Source organism: Microcebus murinus, chromosome 22 (assembly GCF_040939455.1).
Source record: "Microcebus murinus isolate Inina chromosome 22, M.murinus_Inina_mat1.0, whole genome shotgun sequence".
In the NCBI taxonomy this organism is placed as follows: domain Eukaryota; kingdom Metazoa; phylum Chordata; class Mammalia; order Primates; family Cheirogaleidae; genus Microcebus; species Microcebus murinus.
Window position 1 is genome coordinate 16,764,030 of NC_134125.1, and position 25,543 is coordinate 16,789,572.

General features: G+C 47.6%; 1 protein-coding gene across 2 annotated transcripts in view; it reads left to right on the forward strand.

Annotated features, from left to right (window-relative positions):
- SGSM1 (small G protein signaling modulator 1) overlaps positions 1-22,077 on the forward strand; it is a 90,597-nt gene extending 68,520 nt beyond the window's left edge. For both annotated transcript variants that reach the window (XM_075996648.1, XM_012756594.2), the window contains 8 exons: positions 1,159-1,227; positions 2,686-3,276; positions 6,641-6,765; positions 8,455-8,537; positions 12,717-12,826; positions 16,077-16,173; positions 17,317-17,484; positions 19,873-22,077. In XM_075996648.1, coding sequence (XP_075852763.1) covers positions 1,159-1,227; positions 2,686-3,276; positions 6,641-6,765; positions 8,455-8,537; positions 12,717-12,826; positions 16,077-16,173; positions 17,317-17,484; positions 19,873-19,961 — 1,332 coding nt within the window. In that variant the 3' untranslated portion in view covers positions 19,962-22,077. The remainder of the gene's footprint in view (positions 1-1,158; positions 1,228-2,685; positions 3,277-6,640; positions 6,766-8,454; positions 8,538-12,716; positions 12,827-16,076; positions 16,174-17,316; positions 17,485-19,872) is intronic.
- Positions 22,078-25,543: the final 3,466 nt, after the last annotated feature.

Genomic DNA, 25,543 nt, shown 5'->3' on the forward strand with positions numbered 1-25,543 from the left:
AGGGGTGACTCTGGAATCAGACCTGGGTCCAAACTCCAGCCCCACCCTTTCCTAGCTCTGGAGTCTCCTGCAAGCACCTTTTCTTCTGGACCTCAGTTTCTGCATCTGTAAAGTGGGAATAATCAGGGACACAAGGAGGTTTGAGTACTGCTCAAACAAGACAGTGTATATAAAGCACCCAGCACAGTGCCTGACTTTAATTGATTTAACAAATGCATATGGAGAACCTACTATCTGCCAGGTACTGTCAGAAATGTCCTGGAATGCCAAGAATATTCCAGTAACCAAGGCCAACATCTCTGCCCTCCCAGAACCTCCTATTTAACAGCCCCAAGCAAGAGCTCAGAAAAAAAGTTAATTCTCTTCACCCATAATCTCTATTAGTCACCAGTTGTCACGATAACCCTGCATAACAAACAACCGCCAAAAGTCAGTGACTTCCAACAGCCAACGCTTATTTTTGCTCATATGTCTGTGAGTCGGCCGGGCAGTTCTGCCCTGAGCTGGGCTGGGGACGGGGAGCTCACTCAGGCACCAGCTGTCCGTGGCTGGTCAACTAAAAGGTTTATTGATCTCAGCTGAGCTCTGTCGCCTGTCTGGGATGACACGGCTGTGCTCCAGGGGCCTCATCGCCCGGCAAGCTCACCTGGGCATGCTCTCGTGGTGAGAACAGACGCTGCAGAGAGGGCAGAAATGCACACACGTGTTTTTAAGCCCCTGCTGGGTTAAGCTTGCTGCCATCCCACTGACTGAAGCAAGCCACGTGGCCAGGCAGCGCATCAGAATAGGCAAGGACTGCAAAGCGATGGGGCACAAGGCACGCACGCAGGAAACGGGTAAAAACAACTGAGCTGTTGATGCAGCCAGTTACTCTGAGTGGAACTGAAATATTAGGCAGAAGTCTCGAATACAGAGCAGTTGAAGGTGGGGTGCTCCAGTTGTGGAGGTGGAGGCCCAGAGGCCCAGGTGGTCTCCGCGGGGACTCTGCAAAGCAGGAAGCGGTCCCCCCTTTTCATTTTATAGCTAACAAGCTGAGGCCCCGAGAGGACACCTGTGCACGCCAGGAATAGACAGGAAAGTGGCTCACAGCCCAGCAGTCCCTCCTGCCCTGGGTCGGGATGCCGCCTCACCCTCTCTCCCTCCTGTTCCTTCTCCCAGTCCTCCCAGAGCTGCAGCTCCGGCCACCAGAACATCCGCCTGCACAGCGACTCCAGCAGCAGCACACAGGTGACACCTCCAGGAGGCCCCGCCCCTTCCGCTGGCCCCGCCCCACTCCTTTCCTCCAGCCCCGCCCCTTCCCTCCAGCCCCACCCCTTTCCTCTGGCCCCACCCCCTGGTCACTTCTAGGGTTGTTTGTTTTAGTTTTTTATACTACCATTAAAATTTGATTTTTTTTTTTTTAGTTACATAACATAAATCTATTCTCAGGTTGTTTTAGCTTTTTATACTAGCATTAAAAATTGATCTTTTTTTTTTTTTTTTTTTTAGTTACGTAACATAATGAACCTATTCTCTATTCTTCCTTTGACAAAGGAAGTCAAGTTCTACCTCGACCATTCTCAATCCCTGCCTGCCCACACCTGAAATAACACCACTGCCATCAGTTTGCCGTGTGTGCTTTCCGGACCTTCTGGGTGCCTTTGCATACCCAGAAATTTGTAGATAATATGTAACAATGTTTGGTAGTTTGTGTTTTTTTTTTTTTTAATTTCTACATAAATGACACCCTATATGTTCAAGAACTTTCCATTTCATTCAATGAAAAGAGATAACTCAATCTCCTTCAACATGAAAGAACAAAGTGCAAAAAAAGCATAGTATGTTCCCTGTTGTGTAAAAAGAGAAAATATTAATATAGGTATATTTTTGCAGCCGTTTTTTGGAACCAGCGGAAACATAAACCAGAAATAAATCAAAATAATTACCAAAGGGTGAGGGGACAGGGAAAGACACTGCATTTCCCTGAATATGCTATTTTTTTCCCCTTCTAATTTTGACTTTGAATCTAAAAACTCTAGTTTTGACTCTGGAGTTAGGCAAATTGCTTACATAATTTAAATCCATTGAATCAAAAAGAAGTCTTTAAAAACACAGAAATGCATGAAACTAACCATAAATCAAGTTGGTGACATAACCACTTAGAGAAGAAACATTTCAAGTGACTTTGGAACGTGGTCTTTTGCTGTCTACCCTTGATGGCCTATGACCTAAGCAAGGACACAAAGAACAGCAAATAAATCTTTAAAATGTGTTCTGGAGACTTCTTCGTAGTGTTTCCTGTGCATCTAACTACATTTAAAAATTTGTCCATAATAGTCAAGCCTGTGGATATAACAGATGCTTTTTAAAAGCCTGTCCCTTATATTAACTACTTCTTTCCTTTAGAAAGATTACGTGCACCTGGTAGAAGTTCACGTGCTGAAAAGTTGCTCTGTCCCCCCATTTCAGTGCCCTAGGACCCCCTCCTCAGGGTCAACCGCGATGCTTTCTTGTTTCTTTCCGGGTTATTCTCTGCGTACAGGAGCGCACGGTTCGCTTGCTTATTTATCCTGGGTGGGGACGGTTGTCACACCGCGGTCTGCCTCCGTCTGCTCGCCGGCTGCGTGGTGTCCCACTGCCAGCGCGGTCCGCATCCACACAGCGTGGACATCCCAGTCCCAGCAGTCTCTGTGCACCTGTCCTCAGGTGTTCGAGTCTGTGGATGAAGTGGAGCAGGTGGAGGCCGAGGGCAGGTCGGAAGAGAAACAGCCCAAGGTGCCCAACGGGAACCTGGCGAACGGCACGTGCTCCCCGGACTCTGGGCACCCCTCGTCCCATAACTTCTCCTCGGGCCTCTCGGAGCACTCGGAGCCCAGTCTGAGCACGGAGGACAGCGTCCTGGACGCCCAGCGGAGCGTCCCCCCCGCGCCGCCGCCTAGGGACAGCAGCGTGGACGACAGGCAGAGCAGCGAGGCCGCCACCTCCCAGGACGAGGCGGCCCGTGAGGAGCTGGCCGTGCAGGACAGCCTGGAGAGTGACCTCCTGGCCAACGAGAGCATGGACGAGTTCATGTCCGTGCCCGGCAGCATGGATGGGGCCCTGCCCGAGAAGGACGATGCCACCACGCAGGGCTGGCGTGGCCGCGAGGCGGGGAGACGTGGCCAGGTGGACAGCGAGGACAACCTCTGCGAGGAGCCCGAGATGGAAAGTCTCTTCCCGGCCCTGGCTTCCCTGGCCGTGACCACTCCCGCCAACAGCGAGGTGTCCCCTGTGTCCTCCAGCGGCGTCACCTACTCTGTAAGTCACCCGGAGTCCCCGCTCGGTTTTCTTACGTCCGGCTGCGGGAGGAGGGGCACACCACAAACGTGAGCGACCCGGGAGCGAGCCCTCTGGTCGTCTGTATTTTCCCCATCACGGAGGGCTCACCGCAGAAACCCATCCGGGAGAGAAGCCAATCTAGAATTTAAAGAACACGGGCTTTTGCAGTAAACAGTCCTGGATTCAGATCCTGGCTTTGGCAAGTCACTATCCTTCTGAGCCTCAGTTTCCCTATTCCTTCCTGAGTTGTTTTCAGAACTAGCAGGTTATCTCTTCCCGGGCTTTATGCCAAGGGCAAGCACAGGTTAATGCATAGGTTAAAGGCCCATATGCCTGGCACGCGTTGTAAGCACTCTATCGCCAGCAACCTTGACGACAAGCATCGTGACTTAGACTCAGATCCTGTATCTTTTAAATATTCAAGTTTGCTTTCTTGCCGGAAAGTCCAAGCCAAAGGACATCAACTGAAATGGCTAAACTCCCCATTTAGCCCTCCGCAGAGACGACCATATTTGCTTACCATGCCCAAATTATTTGGGGTTTGCCCCATGTCCCCAACACGCTTGTACTGCTGCTTCCTTGTCTTAGTCGTTTCCAGGTTTAGACATTAGCTATCGGCTCCCTGCTGTGGAAGGGGAGGGCTGTGCTCCGTTTCCACCCTACCCCAGCATGCAAGTGACACCTTCCCATCCCCACCCCTCCAATATAATTATATAATAATTGTAGATAAATGTTAGGTATTATAACGTTTTACACATATAGTGCAAATGTCAGAGTGTACATTACTATAACAATATAATCTATAAGCTGTGTTTATTTTTGCTTTCCCATAAAAATATTGTTTTTCCTAAATGTGTTTTTATTTTCTCGCCTTTTGTGAGGCAGGGGGAGAGAGGGTCTCACTCTGTTGCCCCAGCTAGAGTGCAGTGGCGTCACCAAGCCTCACTGCAACCTCCCACTCCTGGGCTGAAGCGATCCTCCTGCCTCAGCCTCCTGAGTAGCTGGGACTACAGGCATGTGCCACCATGCCCAGATGATTTTTTTCTATTTTTAGTAGAGATGGGGGTCTCGCTCTTGCTCAGGCTGGTCTCAAACTCCTGACCTCAAGCTTTCCTCCCACCCCAGCCTCGCAGAGTGCTAGGATTACAGGCATGAGCCACAGCGCCCGGCCTGTTTTCTTTTTGTTAGTTTGGTGCGTTTTTATCATCAGTTCGCTTCCCCAAATCTTTTCCAAATCCCTTCTCGAGCATTCAGACACATCAGGTTTTCTCTTTCTTTTGTACATCTGAAGAATTCCCAAGAGCTTTCTGGTCTTGCCCTCCACAGCGCCTGATCCACAGTTGTCATCCTGTGCCTTCCTCTGTCCCTAGGCCAAGGTTCCTTCTGCTTTTCCTGTTTCCTATGCCTCACGTTTACCTCTTTCTTGGTTGACTCTCTTGTTTAGGTGGAGCACATACTTCAGTGGTGTCCAGATTTCTCGCTTTTCGTTCCTTCTTACATCACAGGCCTCTAGTACTGGAATAACTATCTTTTCATATGCAGTTCACTCTTTAGAAGAGTGCTTCTCCATTGTGTCTATCTTGGATTCATTTTGCCCCCATTCTTGAAAGGGGAATTTGCAAGTCTAGATCGCAGTTTTTTTCTCAGTAGATATTGTTCCACTGTCTTGCAAATTCCATTGTTGCTGTTGAGAAGTCAGGTGTATTAATTGTCATTCTTTGAAAGGATCTTTAAAGATCTAATTTTCATTTCTTTAAAAATAATCTCCTTTCTCTCTGGCTACTTTTAAGATTCTCTTTTTGGTATCGTGTGCCATGTTTGTGCCTAGCTGTAGATTTCTTTTTATACTTCCTGGGTAGAGGTTTGTTGGGTTTTATTTGGCTGTGAATTGGTGTCTTTAGAGAGTCCTGGAAAATTCCCATCTATTGTTTCTTTAGCTGTTGCTACTTCCCCATTTTCTCTCTCCATCTGTAGATCTGATTAAAAGTTTGTTAGACCTTCTCACACTATCCACCATATATATTCCTTCTCCTTCGTCTTATCATTTCTTTGTTCTTCTGTGATGAATTGGATAGTTTTTTCAGCTCTCCTTTCAATTTACTAATTTCTCTTCAGAGTGTCTAATTTTCTGTCACCTGTCTCTAATGAGCATTTAATATATTTTTTAAGTTTTATATGGCTTTTCTTCAAATTTGCTATAAAACAATCTGCTTATTTTTATAAACTCTTGCTCTTATTTTAATCTCTTATTTCTTTAAACACAGCAAATATACTTATTTGTATTATATTCCTGATACTTCTAAAAATCCAGAAAGAGTCTCATTCTGCTGTCTTGTATTTATGCTGACTGTCATTTGTGGTGCCTTCTTTCCCTGGGTGTTTTGTGATTTTTTGAACACCAGCTCATATTTCTTGGAATTTTATCTATTGCACTATTTAAGGGCTAAGTGGAAGGTAGATTCCTCTTAATAGAGGGTTTTCTTTTGCCTCTTCCTAGTACCAGAGGAATAACAAGTATAAGATGACTTTGAACTAAATTCTCTGATCTTTTAGACCACCCAGGTAGTGGAAATTTGGGTTTTAAATCTGCATGAGTGATAACCCTGACTTGTGGCTCTTAATTATCCAGGGACATGCCATTTACACTTAATTGTATACATATGTTCAAGGCAATTATGTTAAGCCTCCAGGATGTTAGTAGGTTTTCTAGTTTTCCCTTACTGAAGGTGTGACTCTTTGGGGTCCTACCTTCCTGCAAGAATTATTAGACCCCTCCCCTTTGGCTTGAGAGAACACAAAACAATTAAATCTAAGCTTAAGTTTTTCCAGTTTGGCAGCTTCTCTCAAGGAGAAAGCCGGCTTTGGTGTTTTCATACCTTTCTGGATTTAGGTTTTGGTCCTTAAATGTTTCCTGTTTTCTTGCTGTATCATTGAGCCAATTAGGGCTGTTGGCCAGTGCATCAAATTCTTCCATTCTCCTTACCCAGTTTTCAGCAGAGGGGGGGGGCACTTCCAGCTCTAGTTGTAACTCTTTGAGACACGATTTTATCCTACAAAGTAAAAGACAACTTTCCCAGAAAACACATTATTCATGCGACAGATACACTAAAAGCCCAGACTTCCCACTATACAACTCATCCCTGTAACAAAAAACCACTTGTACCTCCTAAATTTCTTGAAATTTAAAAAATAAAATTGAAAACAAACAAAATCAAACAGCTGAGTGGTCCAGGACAGGGTTAAGAGGGGAAGAGAGGATCTCTGTGTTCCAGTGAGGAGCTGGGTGTAATTTTTCATTCCCCCCCCCGTTCCCCGCCCCCCCCCCCCCCGTGGGGCCCTACAGCCAGAGCTGCTCGACCTATACACGGTGAATCTGCATCGCATCGACAAGGACGTGCAGAGGTGCGACCGCAACTACTGGTACTTCACACCGGCCAACCTGGAGAAGCTGCGTAACGTCATGTGCAGGTGGCTTGCAGTGGGGGAGGGGACCGCAGGGAGGGGCAGGGCGAGGTGGGGGCTCTCGGGGACCCAGCTGGAATTTATTTCAGCCTCTAAAACTGGCAACATACCCACCTGGAATCTTAATTCAGCCCACACTGACAAATAATTAGAATACTACTAATAATATAAAGCATTTATTAAGCACTTACTGTATACCACTGTTCTGAGCTCTTTGCCATCATTGCTCAATTAGCCCTCAAACAACCCTGAAAGGCGAGTGCTACCCCCTTTTCTAAGTGAGGGGGCGGAGGGCCAGGGAGGAGCGACGTTGCTCAGAGCCCCCAGCCGGGCCACGGCTGAGCTCACAGCCACGGCTCTCTGGCTCCAGAATCTGCCCTCTTTTTCTTTTTTTTTTTCTTTCAGCCAAGATCTGAGGCTTAATTACTGTTCATTAAAAAAGTACTATTGATGTTTCTTAAAATACAAAAACAACCCCTGCTTATTGAAAAATCTAATTCCATCAAAGGGATTAGAAGCTCCCAAGATATAAAGAGAAACTTCTCTCATCTCCACCCATCAGAATTAATGGATTAGGAATTAATGGTGCCACAGCACCCAGAATTAATGACTGCTAACCATTTAGTAATGTCTAATTGATTGTATATTATATAATATATTATATTTATAGTGTAGTCTGATAGATGTTATATTAAAGTGTAAATAGCACTGAGGGAGGAGGACAGATAGGCTGACTTTTGCCTGGTTATGGCATAGGCAGAAATCATGGAAGGCTTCACAGAGGTGGTGACCTTCAAGATGGGTTTTGACAAAATTAAGAAAACTAAAGAGGCCGGGCGCGGTGGCTCACGCCTGTAATCCTAGCACTCTGGGAGGCCGAGGCGGGTGGATCGTTTGAGCTCAGGAGTTCGAGACCAGCCTGAGCAAGAGCGAGACCTCGTCTCTACTTAAAAAAAAAAAAATTAATTGGCCAACTGAAAATAGAAAAAAAAAAATAAAGAAATAAAAAAAATTAAAAAAAAGAAACTATTTATCATAGAGGTTAAGATCCCATATCCTCAAGTAAGGTTTCCTGAGTTCAAATACTGTCTCTGCCACTTATTATTAAGTATATGACTTTGGGTATGCCCTTTACCTCTCTATGCCTCAGTCTCCTTATCTGTGAAATGGGCTAATAATGGCACCTGCGTGTCTGGTTGGATGAGTATGAAATGAGCAGGAAATGCTCAGAAATCTAAGCTATTATTAGTGAGGGGTGGAGCAGAATTCTAGCCAGAGGGAACTGTGAGGGCAAAGGCACGGAGACATAGATGTGGTTTATTTGTGCAAAGGGCTTGTGTGCCTCGGTGTGGCTGGGGAGGAAGAGGAGCCAGGGAGTGACGTACGGGCTGTGAGGATGAGCTGGAAGGAGGTTGCATATGCTCTGCCCCCCAGCAAAGCAGTCTGTACGCCATCCCATCAGAAAGCAGGGAGCCCGTGAAGGTGTTTGAGCCTGTGCAGCCCTCCCAGAGATGGACCTTAGGGACCCTGGTGGGGTCACATAGGGCGTTTGGGGAGGGTAGGACTGGGGATGGGGAGGAAATGGTCCCGGTGAGAGGCGGGAGATCAAACGGGGAGGGGGGGAGGAGGGGAAGGAAGCGCGGGCTGGCGAGGCAGGGGGGGCATGCCATCACGGGTCCCCTGCCTCCCTCATAGCTACATCTGGCAGCACATTGAGATCGGCTACGTCCAGGGCATGTGTGACCTCCTGGCCCCACTGCTGGTCATCCTGGATGATGGTGAGTGTGTCTTCCCTGTCCCGGGGCTGGGGGTACAGTTTCCTGCCCACTGCAGGGCAGGGAGGTGAACTTCACTTTGGGACCGCATGAAATAGGGCAGGACAGGTGCTCAGAAGACCTGGCTGGTGAACACATCACGATCCTAGTGAAATCACAGTTCCTTGTGCTCCATGCTGCCCAGCACGTAACTCACAGCCAGGCCTTTGCTAGCCACTGATTGTAATGGACATAAATGAGAACAACAACAAAAAAAAATACAGGCCCAGATGGCTTCACTGGCTAGTTCTACCAGACATTGAAAGAATTAACACCAGTTGTTCACAAGCTCTTCAAAATAATAATAATAATAGTAATACACAAGGAAGGAATGCTTCTCAACTCACTGTGAGGCCAGTCCTCATCTGAGTACTGGGTACCTCTTTGGTACCCTGATGCCAATACCAGCCACAGATATCACAAGAAAACTACAGACCAATATCCTTCGTGAATATAAATGCAAAAATCCTCATCAAAATACCAGCAAACTTAATCCAAAAATATACAAAAAAGATTATATACCACGACCAAGTGAGGTTTATTCCAGCAATGCGAGGGTGTTTCATCATACAAAAATAAAGCAAGGTAATTCACCACATTAATAAATTAAAGGGCAAAACCCACATAATCACCTCAGTTGACACAGAAAAACATGACAAAATCCGATACCTTTTTTTATGATAAAACACTCAACAAACTAGAAATAGAAGGGAATTTACTCAACATGATAAAGGGAATCTATGAAAAAGCCACAAATGGCATCATACTCAATAGTGAAAGACTGAGTATCCTCCCCCAAGATCGGAACAAGACAAAGATGTCTACTTTTGCCACTATAAGTTCTAGCCAGGGCAATTAAGGAAGAAAAAGAAACAAAAGTCATCTAGATTGGAAAGGAATTTAAACTATCTCTATTCATGGATGACATGATTTTGGATATAGAAAATCCTAAGGAATAAAAGAAAAAAATAGAACTAATAAGTTCAGCAAGGTTGCAGGGCAGGATACAAGCTCCATAAACAAAAGTCTATGGTATTTCTATACACCTGAGCAATCCCAAAATGAAATTAGGAAAATGATTCCATTTGCATTAACATCTGAAAGAATAAAATATTTATGAGTAAATATAACAGTACTGCAAGATTTGTACATCGAAAACCACAAGACATTGTTGAAAGAAATTCAAGAAAACCTAAGTAAATGGAAAGACATCTCATGTTGATGGACAGGACGACTTAGCATTGTTAAGGTAGCAATGCTTTCCACGTTGATCTGCAGACTCAGCACCATCACTATCAAAAATTCCAGCTGCCTTTTTTACAAAAAATTGACAAGCTGACCTTAAACTTGATACAGAAATCCAAGAGATTTAGAATAGCCAAAACAATTTTGAACAAGGAGAAAATGTTGGAGGACTCATTCTTCCTGATTTCTAAACCTACTACAAAGCTACAGTAATCAAAACAGTATGGTACATCCATAAGGAAGGACATGTACATCAGTGGAATAGAATTGAGAGTCCAGAAATAAGCCCTTACATTAATGGCGAATTGATTTTGACAAAGATGCCAAGACACAATTCAACTCAATGAGGAAAAAAATAGTCTTTTCAACATATGGTACTGGAATAACTGGATATTCGTATGCAAAGATTGAAGTTGAACCCTTACCTCACACCACATACAAAAAGCTAATTCAAAATGGATCCTAGATCTAAATGCAAGAACTAAAATAGTAAAACTCTTAGAAGAAAACATAGAGTAAATTTTTGTGACTTTGGGTTAGACAATGGTTTCTTAGATATGATGCCAAAAGCATAAATGACAAAAGAAAAAATGTGCAAATTAGACTTCATCAAAATTAAAAACTTTTTTGCACTCCAAAAGATACCATCAAGAAGGTGAGGAGAACCCAAAGAATGGAAGAAAATATTTGCAGGTCATATGTGTGATAAGAGGCTTGTCTCCAAGAGATACAAAGAACTCTTACAATTCAACAATAAGATATCCACAGGTATATATGTAAGAGAATTGAAAATATACGTTCATACAAACACTTGTAGATGAACGTTCATAATAGCATTATTCATAATAGCCAAAAAAAGTGGAAACAGCCCAAATGTCCGTCAACTGATGAATGCATAAATAAATATAGTGTATCTGTACAATGGAATAATATTAAAAGAATGATGTTCTGATATTTGCTACAACATGGGTAAACCTTGCAAACGTTGTGCTAAGTGAAAGAAGCTAGACACAAAAGACCACATATTGTACGATTCCATTTCTATGAAATGACCGGAAGAGGCAAAGCCATAGAGACAGAAGGTAGACTAGTGGTGGACAAGGTGGAGAGAGAAATGGGGAGTGGCTGCTTCATGGGTACAGGGTTTCCTTTTGGAGCGAAGAAATGTTCTGGAAATAGACAGTGGTGATGGTCGCACAACACTGTGAACGTACTGAAACCACTGAATTATTCATTTAAAAGGGTAAACTGCAGGCCGGGCGCGGTGGCTCACGCCTGTAATCCTAGCTCTCTGGGAGGCCGAGGCGGGCGGATCGTTTGAGCTCCAGAGTTCGAAACCAACCTGAGCAAGAGCGAGACCCCGTCTCTACTATAAATAGAAAGAAATTAATTGGCCAACTAATATATATAGAAAAAATTAGCCGGGCGTGGTGGTGCATGCCTGTAGTCCCAGCTACTTGGGAGGCTGAGGCAGGAGGATTGCTTGAGCCCAGGAGTTTGAGGTTGCTGTGAGCTAGGCTGATGCCACGGCACTCACTCTAGCCTGGGCAACAAAGCGAGGCTCTGTCTCAAAAAAAAAGGGGTAAATTGTATATATGAATCTCGATAATACGGTTCAAAAATGGGGACATAACCCCATATTTTAGGCAAAGGCTGCACATAGTGACTTTCTCCCAAAAAGTGCCCTATGGAGGGAATGGGGGAGGGGTGTGAGAGAGAAACTTTACAGCTGAGAAACCCGGAAAACACTACCACAGCCAGTTGGCCAAGGTCAACGGCAGCCATAGATCATGTTGAGAGTATATGCCGTTGAGATGATACAATTAAAATGGCACTTTACCTCTGTGGTCTTCTGCCCAGTAACCCATAACCCAGTCTTACTGGGAGAAAACATCGGGCAAACCCCATGACTCAGTGCAGCATCCTGCGAAGATACCTGAGCAGGACTCCTCCAAGCTGTCAAGGTCATTGACAACCAGAAAAGCCGGAAAAAAACTGGCACAGCCAAGAGGAGCCTAAGGAGACACAACCACCATATGTGATGAGCTATCCTAAATGGGATCTTGGAACAGAAAAAAGGACATGCAGTAAACACTAAGGAAATCTGAATAAAGTATGGACTTGAGTTAATGGCGGTCAATATTGGTTTATTAAGTATAACAAATGTGCCATGCTAGTGTTAAGATGTCAATAACAGGAAACTGGATGTAGGATATATGAGAACTCTGCACTATCTTCTCAATTGTTTATAAATCTAAACTGTTCTGAAAAATAAAGTCTTTTAAAGAATAAATGAGATCCTACTGTCCTTGGGAAACCTTCCAGTCTAGGGTAGCTTTCCCCAAAGTTACCGATTGCTAAGAGAAAAGAAAATACCATTTTCAAATAAGTTTTTGAAACACCAGGTTACACAATACAAATTTCTGTATTGCAGGATTTGTCAGAGCCTTTACTTACTTGACTATGTGTAGCCATTCCCTAAGCAGCAGATATTCTAAGCATCTCACAAAGTTACTTGACCCTTTCTTTGCACATCACCTGTAAAAGCCCTTCCAGCCCTTGCTGTTCAAATGCTTAAGAATTTCACAAACCAGTACAATTTCAAAAAAGATTAAAAAAAAAAAAAAAAAGGTTTGAGGCCAAGAAAACATGACCAACTTTTTATCGTATCCAATAAGGATCTTTTAAAAAGGGCATCTAAGATATTTCGATACCTCTAAGGTGAGAGGTATTAATCAAAGATTGGAAAGCACCCCTTGGAGTGGAACGCACTTGGTTCTGCACTGTCCATGTGTCTCTTGTGTGGCTGTGAGCCCGCCGGGGGCCGCAGCCCACCGCTCTGGGAGCTCAGGTCCCGCGGGGGGTGCTACAGCTGACTGTCCTGTGCTGCTTCCTCAGAGGCCCTTGCTTTCAGCTGCTTCACCGAGCTCATGAAGAGGATGAACCAGAACTTCCCCCACGGAGGCGCCATGGACACGCACTTCGCCAACATGAGGTCGCTGATCCAGGTACGACCCGCTGGCTAGTCCTGCCTTGGACTCCTTTTTGAAACCCTAAGTGTATCTTAGTGGCTCGAGAGTGAGCACTTTGGAGCCAGCCTGGGTTCGAATCCTATTTCTGCTACGCGCTAGCTGTTCAGCCTCAGGCGTATGCATGCGTTTAGCTCCCTGAGCCTCAGTTTTATCGTCTGGAAAATGGGTTCTTTCCCCGCGTATGGGATTCCCACTAAATCATTACAGTTTTAGTGGAAATGAGACCAACGAAGGCATGTATGGCGCTTGGCACAACGCCTGCCACTGTCTCTCAGAGTATAGTCCGTGGGGTGGCAACACCAGCCTCTCCTCGGAACTTTCAGGAATGCAAGTTACGGGGCACTTTCCCCCAGTGAATCAGAGTCTCTGAGAGTCGGGCCAAGGAATCTGTGCCGTGTGAAGTTCCCCAGGGGATTCTGATGCAAGCTCAAGTTTGAGAAGCGCTGCAATAAATTTTAACTAGTTAGCATCCACAGTGCTCCCCAGAGGAATAAAGACATTCGCCCCTTTGAGTGGAAGGAATGGAAAAGTATTAACCCAAGTGAGCGGTAGGGGTGCCTCATTCTCTATGCACCAGCAGTGGAGCTACAGCCATGATCACGTTAGCTCCGGAAGCTTCTTTGGTGGAGTTAAAAAATATCACAAAATATTTGGGACATGAGAAAAGTAGAAAGAATAATAACGATGAGTACCCGTGTTTCTGCCTCCACCTGCCCAGGAAATAAAATATTAACCCATAAATTTGCCAGCCTTCATGGACCCCCTTCTGGACGGCATTTCCCTACGGCTGTTTCCCCAATGATAAGCACTTTCTAGAGTGAGATGTTATTAAAATGTTATTAAAATGTCATTAAAATGCGTTGTAAAAAAATTGTTTTATAACATAGGCGTATATTCCTAAATAACATATACGATGTTGTTTCTCAAGTTTCCCCACTTTCCACAAATAGTTGTCAACGGCATAAATCCCTCTGCAGCTTGTCTTTGTACTCAAACAAAACAAGACTGTAACAAGACTGTAATGCTCATCCCCCACACTGCAGCCCAGTCCATTTTCCCGGAAGTGCAGTCTTCCTCTTGAGGAACATAACACATTGCACTGTCCCTGTTGGCCATCATTGAGGTTGTTTTCGTTTTTGTTTTGTTTTTTTTTTTTTTGCTTTTGCTCTGGAGGGAATCTGGGGTTCGGTTTTTTGGCCTTTATAAGCAAGGTTGCACTGCAATTCTTGCGTGCATCTCTTTGTGCTTCTACGCAAGAGCATGGCGTGGGCACGCACCAAGGGTGGATTTGCTGGATGACAGCACAGCGCATCTTCGGCAGACGTGACCGAGTCACTCTCCACAGTGACCGCGCCGGTGTCCATGCTCAGGAGCGGTGTTGGAAGGGTTTTTGACACTGTCCGGCCTCACTTGATATTGTCACACTTCTTAATGTTTGCCAGTCTCTTGGGTGTGAGAAGACTTGCAGGGGTCTTCAAACTTTTTAAACAGGGGGACCAGTCCACTGTCCCTCGGACCGTTGGAGAGTGCGCACTGCGGGCCCGGGACGAGTCGGCTGCTAAGCAGGACAGGCAGCGGCGGCAAAAACACCCGGCGGGCCGGATAAACGTGCCAGGCGGCCCGCATGTGGCCCACCGGCCGTAGTTTGAGGATGCCTGGAGTAGAGCATCCCATTGGGATTTCATTTTCATTTTTTTGATTAACAGTGGGACTGAATATCTTTTCATTTTTTTCTCTTTTTTTTCTGTTTAATTGGATTGCTGTTCCTATGAATTGCCTGTTCATATGTTTTGCTCATTTTATATGTATAATTATTTCCATAATTGAAATCATCTTCTACATACTTTTCCATTACTTTTGTACATGCTATTTTGCACCTGCTTTTTTTCCTTTTCACTTAACAGCATAATAGCTGGAGGTATTCTTCCACCACCAATTCTTTAAATAATGGTTCTCTGGAAATATAATTCAGATATCATAAGATTCATTCTTGTAAAGTGTACCATTCGGTGGTTTTTAGCATATTCACAGAGTTATGCAACCATCACCAATTTCAGAACATTTTCATTGCCCCCAAAAGAAACTTTTTACCCATTAACAGTCACTCCCCATTTCCTCCCTGGCCCCAGCCCCTGGAAACCACTATCTACTTTCTGTCTCCATAGATTGACCTTTTCTAAACATTTCATATAAATGGAACCGTGCAATTTGTGGCCTTTCTGACTGGCTTCTTTCACTTAGTTCAAATGTTTTCAAGGTTCATACACATTGTAGGGTGTATTAGAATTTTGCTCCTTTCTATTACAAATAATATTGAATTAAATTATATGGATACACCACTTTTTGTTTATCCATTCACCTGCTGATGGACATTCAAGTTGTTTCCATTTGTTGGCTATTACGAATAGTGCTGCTACACACATTCATTCATGTACAGATTTTTAGGTGAATATATGGTTTTATTTCCCTTGGGGCTATGCCTAGGAGACGAATCACTGAGTCATATGGAAATTCTGTGTTTAACTTTTTGAGGAACTGCCACACTGCTTTCCACAGCACATGCACCATTTCGAATTCCTGGGAGCAGTGTATGAGGGTCCCAGTTTCTCTGCATCCTTGCTAACACTTGCTGTTGTCTATGGTTTTGATTTTAACCATGCTAGTGAGTATGAAGTGGTATCTTGTTGTGGGTTTTTTTTTTTTGTTGGGTTTTTTTTTTTTTTTTTTTTTGAGACAGAGTCTCTCTCCATATCCCAGCTACAGTGCTGTGGCATCAGCTTAGCTCACGGCAACCTCAAACTCCTGACCTCCAGCGATCCTCCTGCCTCAGCCTCCCGAGTAGCTGGGACTACAGGTGCCACCATGGCTGGCTAACTTTTTCTATTTTTAGTAGAGACAGGGTCTCACTCTTGCTCAGGCTGGTCTCGAACTCCTGACCTCCAGCAATGCTTCTGTCTCAGGTGCCCAGAGTGCTAGGATTATAGGTGTGAGCCACCACCACGCCTGGCCTGGGGTTCTGATTTGCATTTCCCTAATGACTAGTGATGTTAAGCATCTTCCATGTGCTTGTTGGTCATTTGTAACTCTTGTTTAGAGAAATGTCTGTGCAGATCCTTGCCCATTTTTAATTCCGCCTGCCTGTCTCGGGCTGCATGGTGTTTGGCAAGTGGACGCACGGCTGTCAGCCCAGCTCTCCCCTCTGCTCCGCCCTTCCCTTGCTCCGCAGATCCTGGACTCGGAGCTGTTCGAGCTGATGCATCAGAACGGGGACTACACGCACTTCTACTTCTGCTACCGTTGGTTCCTGCTGGATTTCAAGCGAGGTACGGACTTGAAACTGGGAGCCGCTTTGCAGGCTGTTTGTAACAGAACCCGAGGGGAAAAGGTGCCATGAAGGGGAGGCCTGGGGGGGCACTGGGGCAAAGGCAGCCGAGTCTGTCTGTTCACCCCCCTTGTCTTGCAACACCACTCCGAGGCAGGTGCTGTTAAGATCCCAGTTTTCCTGATGAGGAAACCACGGCTGGGAAGAATTAAATTCAGAGCTAGGACGGGGAGAGCCAGGATCCGAACCCGCCTCTACCTACCGCCGAAGTCTAGTTCCCTCCCCGTTCTGTTGTGCTGCTTAGCAGAGACCGAGAGCTCTAAAGCCCACGGAGCAGGGGTTATTTCGTAGACATTTCACACGCGACTTAGAAGTGCTGTGAGACACAGTGCATCGTTGCCGGTGTGCAAATTTGGGGGATGCTAATAATAATTTTAATAATATCTAATCTATATGGGGGTGCTTATTAAGTGCCGCACACTGTGTCGACCCATTGATATGTCTTGTCTCTTACACTATCCGCTTCACACACCTTACAGACGAGGAAAGAAAGGGGCTCGTGGAGAAGTAGCAAGCCCAGGGTCCCCTTGCCAGTGAGTGATGGGGAAGGACTCACACCGGGCTTGTTGGATATAGGAAGCCTTGCGTTTAACCACTGCTCTAATCTGTCTCTTCACTAGAGTCAGAGGCAGCCCCGGCTCTGCCTGTCTATGGGGAGGTTGGGGGGGAGATACCTCCATAGATGCTAATGGAGATGGAGGTGTAGGGATAGGGGTGGACGCTGGTCAAAGGGCAGGGCAGGGACAGGTCTGCATAAACCAAACCCACACATGCCCAGTTCCTCCACTCACAGAATGTCAGAGGGAGAAGGAACTTAGAACCCACCTGGTTTGCATAGCCCATTCTACAGATGGGGAAAACTGAGGCTTTGAAAGGTCCAATGACAGAGTCCAGGTCTCCTGTCTCCTGGCCTGAGTTCTGGCGGATGCACCAGCGCAGAAGCACCCGGGATTTTCCCAGAGGGACTTTCACAAGGGAGGGCGGCACCATGCACTTGTCGCTGACTCTCTCCCCATGCGTGTGTGCCTGTGTGTGTGTGCCTGTGTGTGTGTGTGTGTGTGTGCGTGTATTGGTGTCTCGGTAGAACTCGTTTATGATGATGTCTTCTCCGTCTGGGAGACCATCTGGGCCGCCAAACACGTCTCCTCCGCCCACTACGTCCTGTTCATCGCGCTGGCTCTGGTGGAAGTCTACCGCGACATCATTTTGGAGAACAACATGGATTTCACAGACATCATCAAATTCTTCAACGGTACCCGCATGCCCAGGGCCTCTTCTTGGGGGGTGCGGGCCTCGGGAGGGCCCCTTCCTGGGGGCTCAGGAGGGATGGAAATTTGCTGGAATTGATTCCCGGTGTAGGGGGTGAAGAGGGTTCTCCCCACTTCCTGGGGCTATTCTGAAAAGGGTACGTTGACATTTTGTAACGGCGAGGGTGCGTATACTCGGGGCTCCGGCCGAGGGAGCATGGGTGTAGAAATCGGCTCGTGGGCAAAGCCTGGCTTTGCCACGGACAAGCCGCGCCAGGGGACAAGCCTCTTCCCACTCTCGGAACACCTGCTTCCTCGTCTGTGGCGTGGGGCAGCGGGCTCCGTTTCGGAGGGTTGGCACGTGTAGGGAAAGTGGGCACAGAAAAGCAACTGCGGTAGCACGAGAGACGCACAGCCTTCGAAACCAGGCAGATGTGGATTCTGACCCCAGCTCTGCCCCTCGGGAGCTGTGTGACCTTGTCCCAGTGACTTCACATCTCTGGGCCTTTCATTCTTCGGAGATAAAATGGTGCCAACACCCCCTCCCTCCCGGGGACGCCCCAAGGATTAAGCGAGATGGCATGGATAAGTTGTGTCACGTCACGTGGTTCCTGGCTCGTAGGAGGGCCCCAGTAAATGAAAGCTGTTGCTATTGTTATCACTATTTAAAATCAAACACTTAAAAGAAGGTTCTGGAAAAACCAAAAGAAGAAAAAGCCCACCTGTGATCTCACTTTTGAAGTAGTAGGAGGGTTTTTATTTCACCGGCTGTGTGTTGCTTTTTTTTTTTTTTCTCTGCTTACTATTTCAAAAATTGTCTTCCATATAGTAACTTTTTTAAGACTGCAGAATATACTTCGAGTGACCTTCCCATAACTTACAGAGCCATCCCTGCCCATTGGCATCTAGGTTGTTTTCAGTCGGAGGGGCCATTCATATCTCAGTGTAGAGGCCCCCAACTTTCTCAATTCTGGGCACCCTTAGTGTCTCTCTAAAATGTTCACGGCACTCAAGGCCAAAAGTTGCATTTAGTAAAGACTTGGTTAGGTCCAAACCCCTTGAAAAGTATTTATGTCCTAACAACTCAATCACTGTTTGAATGCATAATGCACACGAATTGAAAGAAAATAACATTTTTATTTCACTCTTAAGTAAGTATAATTACTTACTAATGGGATGTGTGCACCAGTTAGGCCGTGCACAGCTTCTCAAGTCTTGGAATCAGATTGAACACTCCCACCTTCGTTTTCTGTTCCACAGTGATTTTCATGTGGTTTTTGCTTTTTTTTTTTTTTTTGTCCTAACAACTGCTGAAAATCTAGCTTTGCAGAGGTACAAAGCAATGGATAGGAATGTCGGGCGATTTATGAACTCACGCCACCTGGCAGTTGATGTGGTGCTCAGTAAGATGTGGAGTATGGATTGCCGTGTCTCCCCCAGAGTTCCTAAATATTCCCCGGTGCCACTGTGAGTTCACGGCGGCACTCTAAGGTACCTCGGCACCCAGTTTGGGAACTGTGATCTTAGTGTTTTGTTTTCCTGCTACAAAACGGTTTCTTTATGATAAATGTCCAAATTTAGAATTATTCTAGTTTATGGGTCTGGTCATTTTGTGTGGCTCTTGATAAAATGATTATCCTTGCTTTTTCTTCTTCTTTTTTTTTTTTTTGTTTGTTTTGTTTTGTTTTGTTTTGTTTGAGACAGAGTCTCACTTTGTTGCCCAGGCTAGAGTGAGTGCCGTGGCGTCAGCCTAGCTCACAGCAACCTCAAACTCCTGGGCTCAGCGATCCTCCTGCCTCAGCCTCCAGAGTAGCTGGGACTACAGGCATGCGCCACCATGCCTGGCTGATTTTTTGTATATATATTTTTAGTTGGTCAATTAATTTGTTTCTATTTTTGGTAGAGACGGGGTCTCGCTCAGGCTGGTTTCGAACTCCTGACCTTGAGCAATCCGCCCGCCTCGGCCTCCCAAAGTGCTAGGATTACAGGCGTGAGCCACCACGCCCGGCTATCCTTGCTTTTCTTGGCCCTTCCCTCTCCTCCTTCCGTTGCTTCTTCCTTTGCATGTATTTGCGCAGCTGCCACGCACACACACACACACACACGCAGCTGCCTTGCTTTCACTCGCTCCGCTCGGAGGAGAGGGGCGGAGCGACTTCTCGTCTTTTTAGCACATGCTGCGGCGATCCAGCCTCATCCCATTTGATCTCCCCAGTAACCTCGTGAGGTGGCTACGGTGACAGTCCCCCATTTTACAGACGAGGAAACTGAGGTCTAGAGGTGCAGGCCTCCCCCAGAGTCCCCGCCTGCAGAGGCCCTCCCGGGGGCTGGAAGTGTGTCCCGAGGCCCCGCACAGAGCGAGGCTCCTGTGACCGCGCCTTCTCCTCTTTCAGAAATGGCCGAGCGACACAACACCAAGCAAGTCCTGAAGCTGGCCCGGGACCTGGTGTACAAGGTGCAGACGCTGATCGAGAACAAGTGACGGGCACCTGGCCCAGGCGGCGTCGGCGAGCCACCCCCTGCCTGTCCTCCTGCCCGCTTCTCTTCCCGGCCGGAGGGCCGCCCAGGACCGGGGTCCCGTGTCTGCTCGAGAGCTTGGATTTCTGCGCGCAGAGCAACTGTCCCGACTTTGGCCGCGGGGCGGGTGGGATGGAGGGGCGCCCCTTCAGTCCAGCCTTACGTTCTCCTGTTTGACCAAAGATCGCCCACCCGTGTCTGGCCTTTCCCCCTGGCGGGAGCTGGCAGTTGCCATTAGTTGGAAGAACCATCTTCGTTCCTGGTCTCCGGGGTGGTCTCCTCTTCCTTCTCGATCCTTCCAAACTGTCTCGTCAGATGAGACTTTGGGAGGGATTTTCTTTCTTTCTTTCTTTTTTTTTTTTTTTTGGAAATTGGTGTAGAAGAGGTTAGGGGGCCACCTCTGTGCGCTGAAAAGGCCTTTGGAGAAGTTCTAGAACACGCTGGAGGGTTGGCTCAGAGCAGGGTCTCTGCCCCTCAGCAGCAGTGACATTTGGGGCCGGGCGATTCTTTCCCAGGGGACTGTCCCGTGCGCTCTAGGCTGTTGAGCGGCATCCCGGGCCTCCACCCGCATGATGCCAGTAGCGCCATCCCTGTCCCCATCCCTGGTTGTGACAAAAAACAAATGTCTCCAGACATTGCCAGATGTCCCCTGCAGGGCACAGTGCCCCCATTTGAGAACCCCTGGCCTGGTGGAGGGCCACAATGTGCCTCCCTCCCTGCTGTCTTTGTACTACACCCCCTCCGGTCCCCCTCCCCGTGTCCTGAGACCTCCCCCGTTAGCAAACGCACACAGGGGTCCTTCCCAGTCTCCCTTGGGGGCCAGGATTCCTTTTGTTGTGTTTTCTCCTTTGTTCTCTTTGTCTGATGCTAGGAGATACTTCCTCTCTTCTTTTCAAGAAATGCATCTTCCTATGCCGGTGAGGGAACCAGAGAAGTGTCTGCCAGGCATGGGCTAGTCCGAGGCTCATTGGGGTCCTGCCCAAGGAGGGCAGGACAGAGCCCGTGCCCTGCTGCCTTCTCCCAAGGGAGGACCTCGCCTCTTCTTCCACATATGGGGTCTTGGACAGGTGTAGGTTTGGCAAAAGCCCCTTGATCAGGGAGGCCGGCTTTTCTCTGAGCACCTTTGCTTACTCAGGACAAAGGAGGAGGCGGAGGAGGTCGGCCAGGGTAGAGGCTGGTGGAGAGGGGAGGAGACAGGGAAAGCAGCAAGTTGAAGTGTTTGCAGGGGGGCAGGGGCACGCTAGTCCTCCCACCCCGAACAAGCCAGAAGGCAGAAAGGGACACCGTCAACACTCTGGCTGCCATTAGGGTTGGGTGGCCCCCACCCTGGCCCCCCAGCTTCCCAAGATGGGAAGAGACATGCAGGATAAAAGTCTTATTTTGGGCCGGGCGTTGTGGCTCACGCCTGTAATCCTAGCTCTTGGGAGGCCGAGGCGGGCGTATTGCTCAAGGTCAGGAGTTCAAAACCAGCCTGAGCAAGAGCGAGACCCCGTCTCTACTATAAATAGAAACAAATTAATTGGCCAACTGATATATATATAAAAAATTAGCCGGGCATGGTGGCGCATGCCTGTAGTCCCAGCTACTCGGGAGGCTGAGGCAGAAGGATCACTCGAGCCCAGGAGTTTGAGGTTGCTGTGAGCTAGGCTGACGCCACGGCACTCACTCTAGCCTGGACAACAAAGCGAGACTCTGTCTCAAAAAAAAAAAAAAAAAAGTCTTATTTTGCCACTCAGCTGTTCCCTACAGAGGATGTTATTTTAGCAAGACCCAAGTCTCAGACCTTCGGATTCCTGTTTATTTTTTTAACAGACTAGTCTTTTAAAGTACAGCACAAGATCTCTTCTCTGCCTTCTCTTGTGGTGTTCTGGAGAGCATCTGTGGTTGTGGTTTGGAATGACTCATATTTATTTTGTCTACTGTGCTTATCCAGGTCTCTGTACGCTGTGCATGTGTGTCGTGGAATTGGGTGTGTGGGAGTCGTTCTGTGTATGCAGTGCCCTCTTTTTATCAGTGTGGCCCACATAACTTGTAAATGTTTACCGAAGAGTTGTGTCTATATGCAGAGAAAATATATCTAAACAGAGAAATATGTGAATCTATGGGGTTTTTTTGTTTGTTTTTTTTTAATTGGGAAGAAAGAAATGTTTGCTTCTGAATTGTACTCAAGCTTTCACCTTAGTGACCCCAGATGGGCTCAGACTGTCTCGACAAGTTGCCTGGCCTTTCCCCAGAAAGGTGACTCACTCCTTACCCCTGGTATCAGTTAGCTGTTACCATGAGTGATGCTGCATAACAAATCACCCAACACGCAGTGGTTTAGAGTAGCCATTTGTTTAGCTCATGATTCTGAAGATCAACAGGCTGGGTTGGGTTCAGCCGGGAGGTTCTTCTGGTCTCAGCCTGACTTCTTCATGCGTCTGTGGTCAGCTGATGGCCAGAGAGGCAGCTCCACTTCTGACGGCTGTTGGCTGGGGCGATGGAGGAAACCGGGGCAGGTGTCCCCCACTCTCCCCCAGGCTAGCTCTGGCTTCTTGACGCGGCCGGCTGTGATGGCAGGTTCCACGAAAGCAAGCAGAAGCAGGCACTCCTCCTAAGGCCTCAGCCTGGCTGGCATAAAGTCACTACCGCCACATTCTGCTGGTCAGTGTTAAGTCACATGACTGAGCCTGGATTTAGGGGTGGGGAAATAGACTCCACTTCCTGATAGGAGGCTTTGAAACATGACACTAGAAAGGAACATGGGTACAGGCAGGGAAATCATGGAGGCCATTTTTTTGCAAGCTGTCTGGCACACCCCCAAGGTCTGGTGCATCACCGGGGGCCAGCCGGTCAGGCGTGGGACATGGGAGCATCCCTGTATGCTGACACGCCTCTGCATCCTGACCGCTGAGCTCGCTCACCTCCCAGCTCTGACGTCCCCACATACCACACGCCCATCTCCTGGACTTCTCTGGTCCTTGCTTGTGGCTGGCGTTCAGGACCTCAGTCATCAGGCAATGGGGACCTTGCATGGGTCTGCACCCCCAGCAGCTTCTAAACATGGCCCGAGGGAAACTTCCGGTTTCCCACTCCAGAAGCAAAGCTTGATTTGATCTAACGAATGCCCATCGAAACTTAAGGTTTCGTATAGAAGAAGTTAGGTTTCCAAGTGAAGCCCACGACGTGGAGGAGTTTGCAGATGGCACCGGGTCGCTGGGCGTGCCCCGTCACCACTCCCTCGGAGGATTCCCAGCGGAGGCGAGTGTGCCGCCACTCACAGAAAGAGGCAGGCGGGTGGGGTCCGTCCTCTCGGGAGCCCAGCTGGGGGCTGTGCTGGTTGGAAGGGCTGCTGCCACTTCCCGAGAAGCAGGAGCAAAGTCTGGTCCCCATGCTCCACGCACGACTGTCCTTCGAGGTCACCGTCTCATTTCTCTGGCTCCAACCTTAACCTGGCCCACCTGGCCCTCCCCCTGAAGGGCTGCGCTCTCGCTTGCAGCTGCCTGGCACTGCCAGGCCTGGGGCGCACCAGGGTGCCCATCATGCAGCCACAAATGCCTGTTAACGTGCACTGCTGGCCTCTTGTCATCGGCAATGTATCTTGGGGGGGCGGGGCATCCCAAGAGAACATTTTTTGCTTTTGGCAAGGCTTTCCTAAACACATGCACTTGAACTTTGCCTAGATGTGAAAAGGTAAGTCTGGGATCCCAGGGCACGTTTCCGAGACTCAGTGGGGGAGGGGAAGCGGTCTCGGTCCCGCGCATGCGTGAAGTTGGCATCGTGGCCGCCGCCTCCTGCACTCGCCCTGCTCTTCCTTCTCCTCTCCAGCCCCCTTTCCTCCACCTCTTTCTCTTTGCTTTACTATTTATTCCTCTCCTCCCCCGCTCCTCCTTGCATGATTAATACTAGGACCTTGGATAGTACCTGTGCCCACGTTTCCTACCTGAATTACGCAGGTCTCATTCAGAGCGAGGCTGCAGTGGGAAGGCCCTTCCGGTTGCCCCACCCTTCTCCACATAAATCATCCTCTATTTTCTTCTCACCTAAGAGCCTTCCATTTGGCTTGCAGGAGAGGCCACGGGGCAGGTGAGAAGCACTTCTGCACAGAGTTAGGGGGGCTCTCACTTTCCATTGCAGAATGGCTGGGAGCCGCGGTAACCCATTTTCTTTCTTACCTTTTCTCCTTCTCTCCAAGTTGTCCGCTGGCTCAAGCGATCCTCCTGCCTCAGCCTCCCAAGTAGCTGGGACTACAGGTGAGCGGGCAACCACCCCCAGCTAATTTTTCTTATCTCTTTGCAGAGGTGGGGTCTTGCTACGTTACCCAGGCTGGTCTCAAATTCGTGGCCTCAAGCAGTCCTCCCACCTGGGCCTTCCAAAGTGCTGGGATTACAAGTGCGAGCCACTGCACCTGGCCCGGAGTTTTCTTTACATTTCAAATCAGTGTGTTCATATACAGAGCGAAAATATGTTCTGGAAAAAAAAAATCAGTATATTCTAATATATTATAATATACTTATCAATATGAGATTTAGATTCTTCTCATCAGATACTCTTAATTTTGACAGGTATTAGACCTGTTAGCCAAGGGAGCCTTTCTACTTGGAAGACTTAAAGGAGAATTAAAACAGGAATGGCTAACTAAATGTACCAACTAAAATCATGTCCCATGTCTCCGTCCACATATTTGGTGAGCCAAGATTTAGGATTCTAAATCTGCTGCTTATGGCTGTGTGGCCTTGGGCAAGTGACTTGACTTCTCTGAGCCTTAGTTTTCACTTCTGTGAAATGGGAATGATAATGCCCCCCCCCTTGGTTCTGGACTCAGTTCTGAGTCCCCCTCTTTTAAGTGAACCCTCTGCCTGCCAGCATCACTGGGGATGGGGTTGGGAACCCATTTTCCCAGAGTTCCCATCTCAGGTTCTCAGATGAGTTTTTGAAACTTAAGAGAACGTGGCCCCGGGCAGAGAACTCAGGAAGGGGTGAGCCCCGAGGCCTGTAAGGCTATGTCTTGGGGAAGCCCTGGAGTCAGGTGTGTGAGGCCGTCAGTTCTTGGCAGGGGCATCCACCGTGACTCTGCAGTTTGCACCTGATTCTGCTGAGTCAGGAAATGGCCCAGGTCTGTCTGTCTGTCTGTCTGTCTGTCTGTCTCTCTCTCTCTCTCTTTTTCTTTTTGGCTTTTAAGCCACTGGGCACATTAAGAACTTGCACCCAGGTCAGATATAGACTCCAGAGGAACACAATTTGACCTTTTTTGAAGTGCCAACTTGACAATCCATTTCTGCCGGTCAACCTAGCAGAACTCGAGCACCCAACAGGAGCATGCAGTCCCCTGGAGATGTTCCGTGACACCAGGGGGCAGCAGAGGAACCCTCCGGTGTCTCCCCGGCTTTCTGTCTTCATATCCGTGCATGCCGATTCCCAGACTTTGCAGGTACCAGGCTCCTTGGGAACAGTGCATGCCTCTTAATTTTGATGAAGAGAAAATAACAGAGAGACCCCTCTGTCTATTACCAAATAAAGGCAGAGTCTTTCTGTGGATGGTTTTGCTTTATGGGCTAGAGAATCACC